At 32.8% G+C, this 19600-nt stretch overlaps 2 protein-coding genes across 2 annotated transcripts; both read right to left on the bottom strand.

Annotated features, from left to right (window-relative positions):
- Positions 1-1607: 1607 nt before the first annotated feature.
- Positions 1608-6670, bottom strand: LOC141845146 (cytochrome b5-like). Its single transcript, XM_074733197.1, has 3 exons — positions 6485-6670; positions 2165-2231; positions 1608-2074 (listed from the first exon to the last, which is right to left on the bottom strand). Exons 1-3 carry the CDS (start codon positions 6569-6571, stop codon positions 1824-1826), a joined length of 405 nt encoding a protein of 134 aa, XP_074589298.1. The 5' UTR covers positions 6572-6670; the 3' UTR covers positions 1608-1823.
- Positions 6671-8626: 1956 nt separating this feature from the next.
- LOC141823929 (serine/threonine-protein kinase STY13-like) lies at positions 8627-19297 on the bottom strand. The gene is made up of 6 exons (XM_074711138.1): positions 19188-19297; positions 18936-19068; positions 18628-18823; positions 9432-9556; positions 9172-9330; positions 8627-9103 (listed from the first exon to the last, which is right to left on the bottom strand). The coding sequence occupies exons 1-6, from the start codon at positions 19295-19297 to the stop codon at positions 8627-8629; spliced, it is 1200 nt and encodes a 399-aa protein (XP_074567239.1).
- Positions 19298-19600: the final 303 nt, after the last annotated feature.

The following is a 19600-nucleotide window of genomic DNA, read 5'->3' as shown; positions in this document are numbered from 1 at the left end:
ATATATGTTGTTCTATTATCATTTCTCTCCTTTTTTTAAAATTTTTAGTTCTAATGATCAAATTCGTTTTTAATAAAACTATAAAAAATAGCACTCTATTCAAAACTAAACTTTCATAAATATCCTTTTATTTCGATCTAAAATAATATAATAATTAGTTTTTTATCTATAATTTAAATAATAATAGAATTACATATTTTTTTTAAAAAAAACATATTTTCTTTCACTTAAGAAATTATTTATAATTATTTGCATCCCGATTATCTCTTTTATCAATTTTGATACGTCCAAAACTAATTTTGAGAATTATCTTGGACAAATTAAAAAATATTTACAAGTAGTTTTAAAATTAAAATAACATTTTGATCGTTCTCAATTTTATTTCTCTAAAAATGTTCTTAAACCCTGTTTAATTGGTTTGTTCAGGATTCTAAATTCATCGATCTAAAATCAATCCGAAATATTAAAGCCCTACGTGATAATATAATGAAATTTAAGTGTTGATTTTGAAATTTGTAAGAAATTAACTATTATAAATTTATATATTGCTTGAATCACAAAAAGCGATCTATTATTATTATTATTATTTAATTTTTCTATTTTTTAATAAAATAGTTAAACTCTGCTCCCAAGTTTTGATATATTCACTTATAAAAAGACTCCATAGATTAGTCATTAGTCGTTACAAAAGATTAATTCTATAAATTATTGAAAGACATTTTATTCCAGTAATATAATTATTCAAACATAAAAAAATTAAATTTTATTTTATTGTTGTATTTGATTTGTAAAAATTGTATAAATAGTCAATGAGATAAATGGGATAAAAAAATAGTATTGAAAAAAGGAAAAATTTTAAAAATCCAGACAACTAATACTTAAAATAATAGTTAAGTTATATGATAAAATTATAGTATGTTTTATAGAAATATAGATATTTATTGAGTTCCTAAGTATAATGTATTCATTATTATTATTTTTAAAATAATTATGTTATATTTGATTTAAAAATAGTTCAAACTATCAATATTTATACAATTATGATTTTCCGAATCCATATTGTATTTCAGAAATAAGTATTTCTTATAAATTTCATTATATAAAAACAGTCAAACTCTTAAAAGAACAAATGCATTATAAATAAGTAAAATTGATCAGACTAGTTAGGTGAGTCAATCAAATCAGTCAAACCAAATGAGTTGAACAAACAAGTCAAATTTATTGGTTGATCAAGTCAATCAATTTAAATGAAGCAGACTAATCCACAAATTAATTTAATCAATCAAGCTAGAAAGATCATTTTTATAACCAATTTAATCAACAAAGTTAAGCTAGAAAGGTTAACATGAGCCAGCAATTAGACAAATCATTTTTTTATAAATTGTAAAATTATAGCTTATGTATTATTTAGGATATTTGAATAAATCAAATATAATTTTTTTTTAACGAAGCCTATACTTAATTTTATGAATTAAATTAAAGAAATAGATATTTCTATTTTTTTTATTATCCTTGATCAATTATGTTGCATCTACCAAACCTCATCAACAAATTTTCACAGATTTGTCTCTATAGCAAATACACTGGCACAAAACTTGGGAGGTATCTTAGAGGCGCTTAATAAAAAGACTCTTATTAGGGAATTAATGCTTATTTAGTTCACTGACAATTGAGGCACTTAATAAAATCCAAATAGGTGTGTTCACAAATTGAAGCACAAGCAAGCATTTACCAACCACACAAAAGTATATGATGTTGTAACAACATAGGAGATTGTAAAAAACCACTTTCTATGGAATCTCTCACTGTGGGTAAGAAGATTTTTAAGCTGATTTTGTGTAAAATCTGATGCCGACGGCCAATCCCAAGATGAGGAGAGGAACCAAAAACTGAAGGATCCTGACAATGAACTCCGATGTCTTGTCCTGGTTGTAGTGCGGTTGCTTTGGAGGAGTGTAGGTTACTTTCTTAGGGATTGTTGTGACATCAATTTCTCCAACATAATAGTCATCCATCATTGCCTTTGCAATGCTGCTATGACCAATATCTTCAAAATCATCAGTTGCATCTTTACCTGACAAAGGGAATGCACAAGTCCACCATAAGATATCATATTAATTAATTATTCAAGCTGCGCATTCTTTTGATTTATTAGTCTATTTACCAGTTGATGACAACAAAACGTCGTCTCCCCCAGGGTGATCCTCTAAGAATTCGGTAACGTCATAAACCTGTAAAAAATAAGAAACGCAAAAATACAACTATTATACCAAACAATGGCACCAAACTAGTTAGTATACTAAAACCTTCAAGAAAAATAATATAATAAATACTAGAAGCAATATATACAACAACAAAAAATACTGTGTTGATTATTTGAAGCCCGCCCTGTTAACCTTATCTCACCTCTAAGCAATGCTATATCATTAGACTGTCTTTGGGATGTTTACATTATTTCAACTTATTTTATGACCTGCTATGATCTATTTTCACATAATTGTTACACATAGTAGTATTTTCTTAATTTCTCTTCCATAATGACCTGACATATTAATGTTACCATTCTGACCTCCTTATTCACCTTCCTCCACCTGATCACAGATCCAGCATGGCCTCACCAATTATCATACCAAGCTGCCATTGAGCTACATCCCTCCTTCCCAGTGTGCATTTCCAAATCTCAAACTTAACAAACTGATATGTCCAATGGAAAATACTTCATTTCTCTTTATCTTTATTTTTCCATTGTGTTTGACCCACTTGCTTTCTAGTTTTGTTTTCATGACCAAAAATAAGTTTCATTGGATTTGTTACTAGTATATGTGTAACTAATCAGATACATCTACATGTCAAAACTGAAACAATTTAACAAGTTTCTAATTAGATACTTTAACGAGTTTCAATGGTGGGGATTGTCCCAAGTCAAACTCTCCTGTTAATATGCTGCATTCCAATAAAACTGGGTTGCAAAACTAGTGCATACACGTGTACATGTGAAAAATATATGAATAGTTAAAATTAGTCTGATTAGGTTAGGTAGTTGGTACATCACAAACTTTCAGAAGAAGAATTAATTGAATTTATTTTCTTAAGATCTTGCCATAATTAAATCAATGATACATCAGAACAGTTTTTAAAATTAGGAGACCACTTATCCAAAAAAAAAAAAGAAGTATAAGATACTAAAAGTAAAACCCACCAATGTCGGCCCCAAGCCCGGATGAAAAAGGTGAGAGTTGCGTGTTAAGTTGTTAGCCAGTGTGGACTTTCAAACAAATTTCAATGAATAGATCCATCAAAGTGCTAATGCTAGGATGTTCCCTACGTTGCAGGATCCGACTATAACGTCTTGACAAAGACTGCTACATCTCCATTAGACGTTGAGTGTAATGTTAAATATGCAAGAGTTCTCACATCATAGAACAAATATTATAAGAAAATTAATTATCTAAGATTTAGAACAAGAAATCTAAGAATACTCACTGGTAAAACGATGGAGAAATAGTAAATACGATAATTAAGAGAAGAATTAATATTTTATGTGTACAAAAGACAAAATAGGTAGGAGAGGAAAGATAAAGATAATAGAGAATTTGAGTTTTAAGTTATGATACACAAGAAGGAGTAAAACAAGAAATGAAGTAGGTATTGTTATCGATAATTCGCTAAAGGATGAAGTATTAGTAGTTTGAAAGGGGATAGGATTATAGCTCTCAAGATAGTGGTGACGAAAGAAACTATTAATGTAATTAGCACATATGCACCTCAAGTAGGATTAGATGAGCACACCAAATCTAGATTTTGGGATGACCTAGATGAGATATTACAAAATATTCTGTCAATCGAAATGATTTTAATAGGAGAAGATTTAAATGGACATGTAGGAGTGAAAAATGAAGAATATGATAGGGTGGATATAATAAATGAAGAAGGAAAAACTATATTGGATTTTGCTATAGCATATGGCCTTATATTAACTAATATGTTTTTTAAGAAAAGAGAAAAGAACACTTGGTTACATTCAAAAGTTAGAATAATAAATCACAAATTAACTTTCTCATAGTTAGGAAGAAGAATAGAATGATATGTAAAGATTGCAATGTCATCCTTAGAGAAAACTTAACTACCCAACATAAATTAGTAGCATTGAATATACGTCTCAAGCATAGTATCAATAGAAGAAAAATATGCACAACTCCTAAAATTAAATGGTGGAAGTTAAAGAATGGAAATAAAAACATATTAAAGAAATGATAAGAGTACAAGTATTAGAAGAAATATATGACCACTGAAATATGACATGGGATAAGATGATATCAAAATTGAAAATAATAACCCAGAGTGTACTCGGTGAGTCAAAGGAATATGCACTACGAAGTAAAAAATTTGACGGTGGAATAAGAAAGTACAGAAGAAAGTGAAAACAAAACGAATAACCTATAAAGTATTATATACTTGTAAAAACAAGGAAAACTTTTAAAAATATATACAATATAGCTAAAAAGAGGCCAAGAAAGCATTAAATAAAGCTAAGAATGAAACTTTTGAACGCTTATATCGAAAATTGGATACAAAAGAGACATTTATAGAATAGCTAAAGTTAGAGAGAGGAAGACAAGAGATCTTATCCAAATAAGATGTATTAAAGATGAATGCAATATGATAATAGTAAATGATGAGGAAATAAAAGAGCGATGGATGAAGTATTTTTATTAATTTTTTAATGAATATTTAGGTGACCAACTTAAGTAGGTCAAATGAGTATAGAAATTTAAATTTTTATTGTAGAATTCAAACTTCAGAAGTAGAATAAATTTTAAATGGGATGCAAAATGGAAAAACAATTACACCAGAAGATATTCCAATGGAAGTATGAAAGTGCCTAGGAAAATAAGGTATTGAATGTCTTACAAAGTTATTCAACCTAATAAACAGAATAAAGCCTAGCAAAGAATTCGACTAAACGGGATGCTATAATTTATTTTCATTAGAGGTGTACAGGTGCACCAAAGTTGCATTATATTATTGTGCAGATCAACTGCAAATCTGGAAAAAATTTCAGAAACTGAATGTACCAAACTCCAAATGACATGAGAATGGACATCATCGATTGTAAAATCAGTAAAGGTAAAACTAAAAAAATTTGAACCTTTCAAACTATCAAGAATTAAGTTTGCGATAATATACTATAATAAAACTCCTCTAGTTCAACTCAAATAGACTTGGCTACAGTGAGTGTGTATCATGATTTCTCTTCTAGATGGTGTATTGTTCTTTCATCAAATAGATAAATAGGCCTTCAGTTTAACAGCAAGATAAAGGGGAAAAATTTTCATCTCTGGCCCAATTCTCATTCTTTCTGGTGGCAAACATTTGGAATCAAGAGTATGTTGCTGGTCTTATTTTCATACTTGTGATATCTAACAAATTGGAATCATAATTCGTAATTTTGCAAATTCTCCCACGTAATTGTATTTGTTTCCTGTTTGGATCTAAACATGCAAACCACTTCTCAGATTGTTATTTTCATGGATTTGGATTGAACGGAAAGACCATTTCCATGCAGCATTATCATAACATTTCAACCTCTTGGGTTAGAGCTCTTATTCACTAGTCTATTCCTTTTTCAAGAAAAACCTTTACTGTTGACGAATTGTTTAATATTTGGGTGAATTAGTTTTCAACCAGATGGCATCTTTAAATATTTCATGAAAATGTTCAAAGAAATCGAAGCTTGGTAAACATGTTCCTGTACACTAAAAAGAGGACTAGGACATCTAAAATTGAGAAATATGGCAATATCAAGCTAAGAAGGAAATCCAACCTGGCACCATTCAGATGGAAATATTTTTTCTTCTCAAAGTTAGGAAGTGAAAGAGAGTTTAATCCTATTCAGATGGCCAAAAAGGCCATAAGTGGATAGGAGTTAGGTCAGAGGCATGTCAATGCTAAGTTTAATCCTATTCAGATGTAATTCTCAAGGAAAGAAAGACAGTTCTCAAGGAAATAGTTCAACTATTGCTAAAAAAACTAACTACAAAACCTCAAAGGATTTTTTCTTTCATGGATTCCCCCCCCCCCCCCCCCCCCCCCCCCCCCCCCCAAACCTAGACTACTCTACTTATCAGCATCCATGGACGATAGAATATCGCGTGAGACAAGAATGGATAGCATAGTCATCCAACACCATGTTGTTTTGATTAAGTTATTTTATTTTTATGGGATTTTCAAAGTTCTATCATAACAGGAAGCTTGGTAGGGATCTTCCCATTCGGAATCTATGTGCCAAAACTTACACGGAAAGGTCACTCCTTGACAAGACCAAAAAATCGAGATCAAAAGGCGGTTCTTTTGCAAAAACAGATCGAATCGTGCATCATATAATCCCACAAATCAGAGGAGAACAAACATTACTAGATCTCTCCCAAAACAGAAAAGCGAACCAGAGGGACCAACATAATCCAACGGAGAAAGAAACGCAGACCTTGCCGTTGATGATGAGCCAACAGTCCTTGGAGGTGTTGTGTGTCGTGACCTCAGCCAGGGTGTAGACCTTCACATCGCTCCCCATCTCGCTCCTCCCGATCGCTCTCGCCCTCGCTCGCGAACTCGATAAAACGCGGAATCGATGGATCCAAAGAAGGGGAGAGGGGGTGGGGGGTAGGTGAAACCGCTGTGACGAGGGGTTGGTGAGGGGGGACGTATTTATTTATTTATTTATTTTCTCAAATGAATATTTGGAAACACAATTGCACATGCATCCCTACTATTTTTTTTTAAATTTTTTATATCTAAATATTTAGAGTCTCTTTTTTATTCCAATGTGTTTTCTTACTTATTTAAATGTAATAGCAATATGATTCCGAATACTAAAGAAATACTGGAAAAAAATATAGAATTTGAATAAGAAGTACAATTTAAAAATAAAAATATTAGAAATAAAATAAAATAATAAAACATGTAAACAATAAAAAATGAGTAATTTTTATAATTAAATATAAAATTATTAGTCTTTAAATTATTTTAATTGCACGTTTGGTATAGAAAAAAGTTAATTATGTTCACCAAAGAAATACTGGAAAAAATATATAGAATTTGAATAAGAAGTACAATTTAAAAATAAAAATATTAGAAATAAAATAAAATAATAAAAAATGTAAACAATAAAAAATGAGTAATTTTTATAATTAAATATAAAATTATTAGTCTTTAAATTATTTTAATTGCACCTTTGGTATAGAAAAAAGTTAATTATGTTCACCTCATGTGTCCATCCACATCAGGGTATATGGACATAGCTAAATTATGATATCGAACAACCTCTTAGGTGAAAAAAACATTATTTTTTAAAGGAATGAATTTTAAGATATTCTTAAGTAAAAAAGGTGAAATTCGTCACCTTAGCGATTCCACACGGTCGGCCCCACGACCATCTGTGAGGAGGTAAATCGAGAAACTGCAGTTGGTCATGACACAGAACCGTGGAATTTTAAGATATTCGAATCTTACTCAATTGTTCCAATTCTACTACTTGATTATCAACTCGGCTCCGCCCGTGGAAGTGGAGGCAAGTTGAGAAGCATGATTGAGTGGTTGGAGTTGTAACGGGCCCTTTGTTGATTTTGTTAAAGTTAAAATTTAGTCTAGTTTTGAATGCCTGAGTGGTTGGAGTTTGCAGCTAAACCAGTTGTTTTCTTCTTCCTTTTCTCTCCTACCTTGGAATTAGTTGGTTCCACGTAACTTCATAATTCATTTCGTTTACTTGCCCTATCTAATTATTATTAATTATCTGATAATTTTCATTGCCCGTTGGTTTATGTTCAACAAGAAACCTGTTTCATGGATTTCACAAATCATGATCATGGTTAGATCGATTGACTTGTTTTTTCCTGAAGAATCATAGTTTGTTTTTATCGAAAGATGTATCATTATTTATTTTATTAAAAAACGTCCCAATATTATTTTTTTTAATAAAAGAGCACAAGTCTAGATCAAATAGAGCATATGAATTGATTTTTTTTCTTATGTATTAAAAGATTAAATTAAAAGCACAAGTCGAATGTGTTGTACCTATCAAGGTCTACAAAAATTATGATATTTGAAATATGCATGGAAATTATGGATGAAATTAAGATGGAGCCCATTTCCTCCTTAAGAAATGCAACAGTGCTTTAAACTACTGAATCCTGCTTTCTTCTTTTCAGCAGGGAAAAAAGAAAACTAGATTTCTGGTATCTGAATGAGCTTTGCGATAAAGGCTTGCAAGTATGTCATCCTGAACTGCTGATATCAAATTAACATTTGATATTAGGGATATAATTAATCAAATCAACTTTTGTTCGACAGTAATATGCTGTTACCATAAATTTAATAACCTCAATCTACCAGAATTAAGTAGTACAATGAAATAGATAGCATTTAAAAGACAAACACCATAAGGCATTTTCTATATTTCCTAGCTCACTATGAGTTTCTTTCGCTGTTATGATGAACTGCTGCTTTTCTGATTGACAAGAAATATAAAAAGGAAATGGAAATTGACTCGTAAAGCACCTGAAATTTCTCTGCTTATTTATTCCCAGCATACGGGGCATGGTAGTGCTTTCGTCTTCTCTTTGAGTGACGATCAATTGCGGTGACTGAAGCGGGAAAAAAATCCTCTTTGTTTTTTCTCTGTTGTTCCTTTCACGCTGGTATCAGTGTTGGTAGAATCGGATCCGCCAGGTTGGTTCGACCATTTAGGCCTGGAATCTGAGGACAATTTGATTCGTTTGAAACGGTGGAAGCATCCCAGTTGAACTGGTTTTTTGACCGTATCAACAGGCAAATCATCCAGTGGTTCGGAGGACTGGTTAATACTCGTTCCATCTTGAACTACCATCAATGAACTTGTTCCGGGAGATTCAGGTGACAAAGCAACGTTTTGAGAAGTCATGGCTTGGTGAGGAAACACATGTTCAGGTGGTGAAATAATGGATAGATATTGCTTAAGCATCTGCACAATCTGGGTGAAGTTGGGTCTTGCACTTGGATCCTCCATCCAACAAGAAGTTAAGATGAAAGCCAGTTCTTCAGGGAGGTCATCTGTACTGGGCCTGGCATTCTAAATATGGAAAAGCATAAGTCCTCACTTCATCAGAGGAGACTACCGGCAAAGCACAGTGAGACTACCTTGAAAGTAGCTGCGAAGGCAGCTTGCAGGCTAGACATTCCTTCGAATGGAAGCTTATTATGAAGCATCTCCCATAACACCAGTCCAAAGCTGTATACATCCACCTTGTGATCATAATGTTTCTTTTGCCCACGTTTTAACGTGACATTATTGCATAACTATAAAAGGAGAACAGATGAGCAACCAAATGATAACTGAAAGATTCAGCTGCAAGCTAGTGAATTGCCAAAATGAAAGAAAAAAAAAACTTTCAGGAGACCTCTGGAGCCATCCAACGATATGTCCCAGTTTCAGCAGTCATCATCTCTGTTTCTGTTTCCTCTCTTGCCAGACCAAGGTCCACTAGTTTCACAGTTCTCAAATCTGTAGTCAGTAGCAAGTTTTCTGCAACAGAAACAAGGATCAAAATGTCGCCATGATATAATGCATGATAAAACTAGAATGAATATACGAAAGGAAGGTCATGAAGAATCTAAGAACAAGAGGTTGGAAGCACGAAGAATGCTCTTATTTACCAGGAGAAATTGAAAGGAAGTTATCTGCAATCATTTCAGTAATGATGCAAAACAACCAAGAAATCTTAAACAAACTTCAGAAGTTGGTCACATATGAAGAAAAGTAGCTTGTAGTTTATTTCTTTCCCAGTGGCAAATATCTAGTGGGGATGCACCTATGGTAACCCATGGAGATACTTCAAATAATCTTGACCCTTTATAATATTCCATATAAGATTTCATCAATTGACAGTATATTCAGATTACTTTTTAAAACTAGCTCACTTGTGCTGATCCCATTATATAAGAACTAACCATCATAATAAGCTTTTCGCAGAGACTTATGGGATCACAATGAAATTCATGAAAGTATCTTATTTTCATTCTCGCGGATGGGAAGTGCCTACTATAGGTGGTGGAATGCAATGGCCATATAAGTATTAAAAACCTTCCAAAAGAACAAACATTTGTGTTTTCTGAAAATAAAATGAAACCTTAATAACCCAAATGAGTGATTACCAAACTAAAATAACAACACCCAATAGAGCATTCCTATTCAAAAAATGCTGTGATTCCTATCTATCTTTTCCTTTTATAATTCTGTATCACCAACGGGTACCTACATAAAATTCGAATTCCTTGAACTAAACACCATATAAGCACAAATTCCATGACATAATTATAAAAATCAGACTGCACCAGCGAGTATTACCAAGCTAGGAGAACTGCTGATCCAAATGTGCATAAAAATCTAATAAAACTGGTGGAAACAGCAAACTCAAACTGATGAGCCAACCAGTTATATGAAATATGAAAACCAAAGCAATTTGATAGGATGTCTATAAGTCAATGATTCAAAAAATCAGCGAGCAAACCAGCAATACAAAATCAATGCAATTTTATAGGATATCTAAAAGTAAAAAATGTATAAAATTTAAAAGACATATGTAGGCAGTACGCAGTCAACCAATCAAATAGCACATGTATGCTACACGAGCATATACAAGAAAAAAAATGGTAAGAGAGTCTCCTACCACGTCAATAATATACATATAATAATGGTCATAATCAACAATGATAGACCATAGTCCAATTAGTTACATATAGCCAAAATTAGCTAACTTAACATCTATAAAATAACTATTAAAGTATATCCGGACGCATATGTTGTCAATATTAAACTACTAAAATATTTATATCGATAACTAATGTATTTACTACTTTTAAGATACCTAATAAGTTAGCACTACAAAGTACAAACTACTAAATAAGGTAGATTAAGGTTTACATTCAATTTAATTTTGTTTAAAATAATGAAATAAGACTTTTAAACTTCATATAGAGTACACATGTTATATGCAATTACATGTGGTAGTTAAGCGGCCCCCTTTAAAATTTGCCTATGTAGTTGTTTAAGAGGCTAAAGCGGGAGCATTTAGATGCTTCCAACTAGTTGATTTCATAGTTTTAGAAGCGATTGTATTGCCTAGTATGTTATAACACTTCAGATCGTAAATTGACCCAAGCCTCTCATTCCCTTGTCCGCATTCTCATTGCAACCCCTCTACCTGTTGTAGGGTCACCCTCCCTTCCCTTATTAGGTATTGTTGTGCTGGTTGATGCCCCTTTGGTTCGCGTCTAGAAATTAGTTTGGTAGATTCTATACGAAAATTTAGAATGACGAAGTTGGATATTGATTTGATTCCATAGTTCAATATGATTTAAGTTCAATGCATGATTTAAAATTTCATGTTGTGCTAAGTGACACGATCAAAATGTACAATTTAGGTAAATTACTAAAATTTGATACTGAACTTGACATATGATCTCTAGTATACTACGTCTCTCATGCTAGTTGTGCAGATGAGTATTGTATCATCTTGGCATGTTTCGATGTGTACCAAGGCATATCCAATATTGACACAATATAATGTTGAAACCTTATTGCTTTGGCAAAGCACTAAAATTTTACATGGAATGATATTTTATCTAATCTTTTGCACAATATTCATTTTGGTATTAGCAATGCATAACCAATAGTTGAAATGCTTGTAATATTGGCATGCTCCGAAATTTTAATTCTAGTGATTTAATTCGTATAGACAAATGTTGAAGTAAACAATCCTAGTGGATGAATATTATAGTTTTAAAACTTTTTGGATTTACTTTGGCATGCTTGTGAATGTGTTGAATGTTGGCTTGACTTGATGTAACACCAAAATTGTACCATTCCAATTAGAGACTAAAAGTTTGGCATAACATGAAATTTTAAATCTTTAATGCATGTCCAATAAATATATGGCTTGTTATGTACACCTAGATCATTTAAAATGTGGGTCATTGTATTTGACATGACTATCGATTTAATGATTTTTGTAAATTTTCATATGAGATCAATAGGGTGCTAAGTGTCTATTGGAAGTGGTGATTATTGGTTCTCATTATATGGTGAGAATAATGTACTTTTACTTAATTGCTTACATTGATTGATTTCATATGATATGTAGTAGATGAAAACTTGTAAATATCTTTTTAAAACACACATGTACATAATGTACATTATGGGATGAGTTGATCACACGCTTGCATATGCTATTTAAAATTAAATATCTATATTAATTTTGGATTGTTCTTAACTTGCCAAGCCAAATTGTCTCAGTTAAATAAATCAACTACAAATTAAGAAATACTATTTTGATGTTGGGTTAAATAGTGTGAAAGTTGGGAGGTTTAAAATTTCATTTTAGACTGAAGGTTTAGTCTACGGTTTTGATTTTGTCTCATAATGACGTTCACACACTTCAACGTATTTCAAAATATGTTGAGAACAACTCATGATTTTTAATTATATAATTGCTCCCACTTAGCTTGCTTATATACAACTATAAACCTATAGCAATTAGAATAAAAGTTGAATTAAAATTATTACGCAACAAGTTTTAAAAATATGATAAACATCATGACTAATGATTATTAGGAATTTCAAAATCAGCAACGTGCGTTGTATGATAGCATTGGCTCATTAGTCTCCCGACACCAAAATCAAATAATATTGCTCTGTGTGTGTGTGTGTATGGTATTAGAACTAATTTTTTTCACACGTTTATAAATATATCTTGAATAATCACTGAGAGTTTAACTTGAACTAACACAACTGCATGAAACAAACATGAATGTGTTATAGATGCATCTCAACTTCTCCAATTCTAGCATAGCTCCTATTTACTACTATTAATTTCCAAATTAGCACTACCTCTCTTTCCCTCACTTAATATAGTATATCTCTTTTCTGTGATCAACAAATGAAATTGAAGGATAACTCATAGGAAAATCTTCTTGTCTTAGTTTTTGATAGTACTAGCCAAGGCAAGCCTTATCTTGGTCAATGTATCCCACTAATCGATATGAACAACACTGATATTTTCTTGTGCCGACTCAATATATCAATCAAAGGTTAAAATAATATGTTGTAGTCATACTAATCATTACCAATCGACTCTTGAAGCCATGAGTTTGAGTATATATCCCCATGCTATTATCTTCGTCTATCAAGAGTTAACAATTGTAAGTCAACATGTATTCACATTCTTTCCTATAAAATGTTTAGGATTTCCCCTAATACTAAATTTGTCTATAAATGGCACTTAGTCTCAAGATCCTAGCAATAATGTGCTTTCCAATCAAATATGTAAGATTTCATAAATTAGATATTTCTCAATTAACATCAAGGTTCAAAATCTCGAGCCGTGCCGATGTTTCGGGCTTTAACTGGAATGATATTGTTTTGAATCGTGCCGACATTTTCATGCATAATGTTAGTAATGTGTTAAAGTTGAAGAAGGAAGGAGATGAAGCATAGGAAGAAAACATTGTCTATGCTGAGCATGATTTTAAATCATGTATCATGTCGAGTGAAATGATCGAAATATATCGTTCCGATAAATTATTGAAACTTGATACTAAGCGCATACAATGTCTCTTTCCTTTGTTTCGTCTCCTTTCTCCTTCAACCTTTAATTTGTCATCGATACCATGCACCAGAGCGTCGATATGATATTAGAACAGTATCTTTCTAGTCAAAGATCGAAACTAGCACAACTCAAGATTTTAAACCTTGATGTCGAGCGGTATCAAGTTTCGGTGATTTACCGAAACAATATATTTTTGACGCTTGTCAAGATCATCCCATTGTAGTTTTACACTTAATTAAGATCAAAACTTTTAGTCCTTTATGTCCTTGCCCAGATTGTGCAATAGAAAATGGTTCCAACAGATGTATTAACCTATTTATAGAATTGCAAGTCCTTGGACATTATTCATCTTAAGCACTTGGTCACAACAAGATCATACTTATTTTGATGCACCCTTACCAAGCCAAACTATCTCTCATGTCATATAGAATAGGCTATAATGACTCTATTTTGTTTACCTTCAGTCGAATGAAAAAAGTCTCCCTCAGTAAATTGCTCATGCAATTTTAGTCATTCAGTAGCGAACTCTTTGGACAGTTTATCTTAAAACATGAGATGATTACTCAAGATTTCAAGTAGCCAAACATTCAATCAATTCCAATAGACTGAAGACTTCAATTTGATGAGGCTCACTTTTAGTCAATTGAATATGTTCAAAGATCCTAACTTCACACGACTTACTCCCTTGTAATTTTCCGAAAAGATCAAGATTGAGTCGAACCACTAACTATAACCCGAAACCTATTATCCCTTGGTTGAAGGCTTCCTACAAGCCATTAGGTAGACAAACCCGCCCATCTAAAGATACACATTGTCTTGATCATGTTTAAAAGTGTGAACCCCAAATTATAATGACTCATAATCTCTCACAGCTCACATAGTTTTTAAGTCTTCAACCTTGTCGATGCTTTATGTTGTCCTCTAGTTCACTTTGTGTCATATCCTTAGTACTTTTGATATCATCCTTCATTTTTCACTTACAAAGTTGAGTATCCCTAGAATACACCTTGCTAGAAAGTTTCAATCCCTCATATACTCCATGTAATTCTTCTTCAATCACCTATGAGCTCACCTTATAGGTCATCAAGATATCAAACCAACAATTGCTCCATGCTTCTCATCCTAAAGTCCACTTCGCTTGGAGTTTTTGGGCCCTCAGATGCTCCAAGTCATCCTTTGTCATTCATCTCCAAGTCCACCACATTGCAAACCTCTAAGCCAGCAAGCATAATTCATCTCACTTGAGTTAACCATAACACCTTAACCACATCAAGTCACGAGTTCCATGAGCTCAATGTGTACAATAGCCAAATATCTACCCATTTGATCCACACATTAAAAGCTGATAAATCTAACTTAAATCCTTTGCTAAATACATTAAAATAACTTGGTCGAACTCGACCACTTGGGAGAACCATTACATCATTAGATATAGAACTTATCAAGTCTCCTATCAAAATATTATATCAACTGCATTGAAATTCTAGAGTTGCATAATGGTATGACTAGAGACAATGGCACTAAGATTAACATCCTAGGATTAGGGATGAAAATCAGATGGTTTTACCCAGGTACCTATGATAGTTGTCCCATTTAAGTTAAGCTCAAATACCCATTTCTAAGCAAAGAAAGTATTTAAGATTTACCCATCCAGGTAGTTGTGGGTATTATGTGATTTCAAATTTATACAAGTTGACTATTAGTATCCATATAGAATAATATATAAATATATTAATTTTTAAATATTCTTTTTTTATTTATACTTAGTTAGTGTTACTTGTTAATTAGAAGTGAAAGGTTTTAGTCTTGGTAGAGTAAAGACAGAATATATAGAATTAAGTTTAGCAATATTAGACGTCGTAAGTAATTGTTAAGATAGGAGATGATAAATTACCTATAACTGAAAGCTTTAAGTATTTAAGATCATTTTTGCAAAAAGATGGAAGGTTGAGAGAGATGTCTTATATAGAGTACAAGCAGGATGATTGAAATAGAGGAGAACGTTAGATGTCCTTTATGATCGAAAAATACTTTTAAAATTTAAAGGGAAGTTCTATAAAATGGCAATTAGGCCTGCTATATTATATGGAGTTGAATGTTGGGTTATGACTCAAGCACACGAGTAGAAGATGAGAATCACATAGATGATGATGTTAAGATAAATGTGAAGATATATGAGGATGGAGATTAATAGAAATGAGAATATTAAAGAGGAAGTCAGGGTTGCGTCTATTGAAGGAAAACTCCAAGTGGTGCGTTTAAAATGGTACGAACATATACTTAAACGCCTACAAAAAAAATACTCAAGTTAGGCAATGTGAAAGTATGACAAATACACACATTAAACAAGGAGGAGGAAGATCGGAGAAGACTTGGTTAACAATAATAAAACAAGATAAATTTTATTTAAATATAGATAATAATATAATAGGATAGAACTCAATGGCGTAGGAAGGCCCATATAGCCAACGGTTCATATAGTCAACCCCACCTAGTGGAATAAGACTTGGTTGTTGTTGTTGTACTCAGTTAGTATTCATTGTTAACCAAGTTGATTGTAAGATTTAGTACTAACCAATTTTATTCTGCTTTAGCTGGGTTGTATAAACCTTCTTATTAATAATCATTTTGTTTAGTTTGAGTAAATATATGATTGTCTTGTTCGAGTATCTTACGATTGCACATCTTGTTAAATATTAAGTTGATGAGCTCAAGTAGTTAGATGTAAATTTTAATAAGGTAAGGTACTAGTATGATTAAAGGATTTCAAGTTGCATGTAGAATGGTAAGAACTTGACTCATCGAAATTCCTACCCAAGATCAAGTTTTGCATTCATTATAACACACACATTGCATAAATATTCAAGGTAAAAATACCACCTCCAACAAAGATAAGTATAAATGGGTAGTGTAAGTAAAAACACCTGCTAATTTGAACATTGTTGGATGGGACCCATGTGTACCCAAAGGACCACAATGTGAGCACGGGTTAATTCGTAGCAAAAGAGCAAGGCCAAATAAGATATGAGTTGTGTTGAAGAGTATTGGAGGTGCTCATTTCCAATGTCCTATTAAAGGGAGCTCTCAAATCATTTGAGTAGCTTCTCATAGCAATTCTTTCCCAAAGCTTCCTTAGAACTTTTTGGCAATTCTTCATAGCACTCAAAAGCTTTTAGTGCCCTTCAACAACTTTATCAAAGAAAAAAACTGCAAAGAAGGAGCTCTACTCTGACTACGCTACCCCAAATGCTACTTCTTGACTTGTACAAATCTGCTTCAACCCAACTCTACCTAGTGGAATTTTCAATTCTAATGAGTCTCACCTGAGACTAACCTGTTCATCTTATCCCAGTTGCTTCTAAGTGGCAAACTCAACCAGGACCAAACCACCTCAGACCGAACTGCATCCCCTTGGGCAAAGTAAATTGACAACTTCAAACCAAGCTTCACTCAACTCAGCTGAGCTTAACTAACCCCAAATAAACCTTGATCAAATTTGACCACCTTTTTATTCATCGAGCTATAATATGAGGTCAGAGATAAATCAATATATATGAAAGTAAAAGATAATATGATATTGTCGAAAATACACATTACAAAACAAAAAAACCAAAGCAAAAGGTGATATAATGATATGATACAATCACCCTATATCAAATAAATTTTTAAAAATGACTATATTTTAGGTCTTAGATTGAAAAGTTGAAATAAATTTCCATCATATAAATTAGTCACTAAAAAACTAGTTTTGTATTTTTGCAATGTTGTACAATGACATACACGACAGAAGTATAACATACTAACAAATCAATGATCAGATTAATAATGTCCAATTTTGAAATAGCAAATAGAAAGAACATAAATGTTTGTGATTTTATGGATACCTTTTACCATGATACACTTCATGATCTCCAAGATTACACAAGTGCAACCTTAGTGTGACCTGATGTCTTGCCTACATTTATTTGGAAATGTTTATTAAAGAAAAGTATAATGTTTCCTAAAAATAAAATATCCATCTCAGTTCAGAATCATCATGTAGCTTAGATGTATTCGTCACTAAGGTTTTCTTATTGACTGAAAACCTCAAACTGAGCTGGAACACTGCATATCATAAAAAGGCTCTTCTGTATTCTTGGTAGTTCTGATGTGTAGATGATGGACAATAGGTGGTGAATACTCAAAAACCTTGTAATCTCCTTTGGAAAATTATATCCTAGTCCTTGTGGATGTAGGCATTGGCCAATTTATCTCCTTGTCCTTATGGATGTAGGCCTTGATAAAATCAGGTATTTTTATTCATGTATCATTCAGTGACATTTGCCTCTGAAAGTGTAGTTCAATTTCTGCAAGGAGTGTGGACCTATGGTTTTGTTTTCAGTTAATCTATGTTCTATGGTTTTGTTGTCAGTTAATCTATTGAGAGTTCAAAATTCTGACATTTCTTTCCTTTCAATAAATTGTTTCAGATTCGTTGCCGTGTTAACCAGTATTCCAAGTTCAGCAAACAAAATATGAAATATGTGCCTCTAATCAGCATTGTTTCAACAACAAAGGGACATATTACCAAGGACAAAACATTCTAATATAACTAAACCATTATTAATGATGAAACAAGTATTCCTGTATCAATGTACTCATGTACATCTGTTTCAATATGTTCTAGTCATTTGTTTTTTTCTGAAAAAATTAAAAAAGGAATAGTAAAATAGCTATCAAACATCCATCCAAAACAACTTGATTATAGTTCCAATAAGATGATATAAATGGGTATGGCTGACTAACTCATTGGATTTGTGATTAGCCAAACCTTAATAGAAAATAATGATACAATTTTAGTGAAATGGCCTTGTGCGACGATCAAGCACTAACAAACTTCAGATAATTGTGGATGTAACATCCGAGATAATGTGCAAGCAGTAACAGCAAGAATCAAACCAATAAAGATATAACAGCATGTATATCACTAAGAAATCATCCAATGTAGTACCAGGCTTCAGATCACGGTGAATTATTCCATGAGAATGCAGACACTCCACAGCCTGAGCTATATCTATTGCAAAGCCAACTGCAACAACAGGCTCCAAGCTCCTCGGCCTCATGTTTCTCAGGTATTTTCGCAGAGAGCCCCCACCCAGAAGCTCTGTAACCACTACCATCGCAGGCTCCTTCAAAGCTCCAACAAACTGCAATTGGCATGAAATCAAATGCCAAACACCATGATCAACCAATATAACCCGCAATCCAATGAAAGAAAAGGAAAAAAATTGAAAGTAGATAAACATCAACAGAATGAACCTTAACGAGATTATTATGCTGAACTTGTACGAGTGCAGTCACCTCCCTCATGAGCATTGCCTCTTTCTTCTCCATATCCTCAGGGTTGTATTCATTGTGCAAAATCTTAACAGCAACATCTTGATTCTTGTACCTGCAGCCAAGACCAGCCAAGCGCCCATCACAAAACAAAAAAAATGGAGATACACCAGAAAGTGTTCTAGAGCATTTCAAGGATGCCATGGACAATTAGTTTAGAGCAAAGAAACTCACGTCCCCGAATACACTTTAGCATTGGCACCCTCCCCAATCTTTGAGCCGACAAAGAGCAACTTGGGATCAATAAGCCACTTGGGATCCAGGAACCAGTTATTAGAGTCCATCTCAGCAGCAAATTGATCGTATCTAGTATTTGTCTTCACAGTGAACCACGAAAGTATAGTGGCGACAGCAGACGTATCAAAAAAAACCCAGTTTTTCGCTTATCTTGGCACTCCACAACCTTCCAAAATACACCTATTACTCATTAGCTGCAAAAATCAAATTTTTATCACAAGAACAAAAGCCCAAGTTACCTCCAAACTTCCTACTCCACATCCAAAAGCCAAATGCCAGTGCTAACGTCAATCGTCTTCATCCCCTGCCCCTTCTTGCGCGTTAGCAATGGCAAACAGAGAGCAAACCAT

The sequence above is a fragment of the Curcuma longa genome, chromosome 1 (assembly GCF_044706935.1).
Source record: "Curcuma longa cultivar G26 ecotype Majalengka, Jawa Barat chromosome 1, ITB_CL_G26_1.1, whole genome shotgun sequence".
NCBI classification, from domain to species: domain Eukaryota; kingdom Viridiplantae; phylum Streptophyta; class Magnoliopsida; order Zingiberales; family Zingiberaceae; genus Curcuma; species Curcuma longa.
The sequence above is the reverse complement of the archived record's forward strand: the minus strand, read 5'-3'. Positions and strand labels throughout refer to the sequence as shown.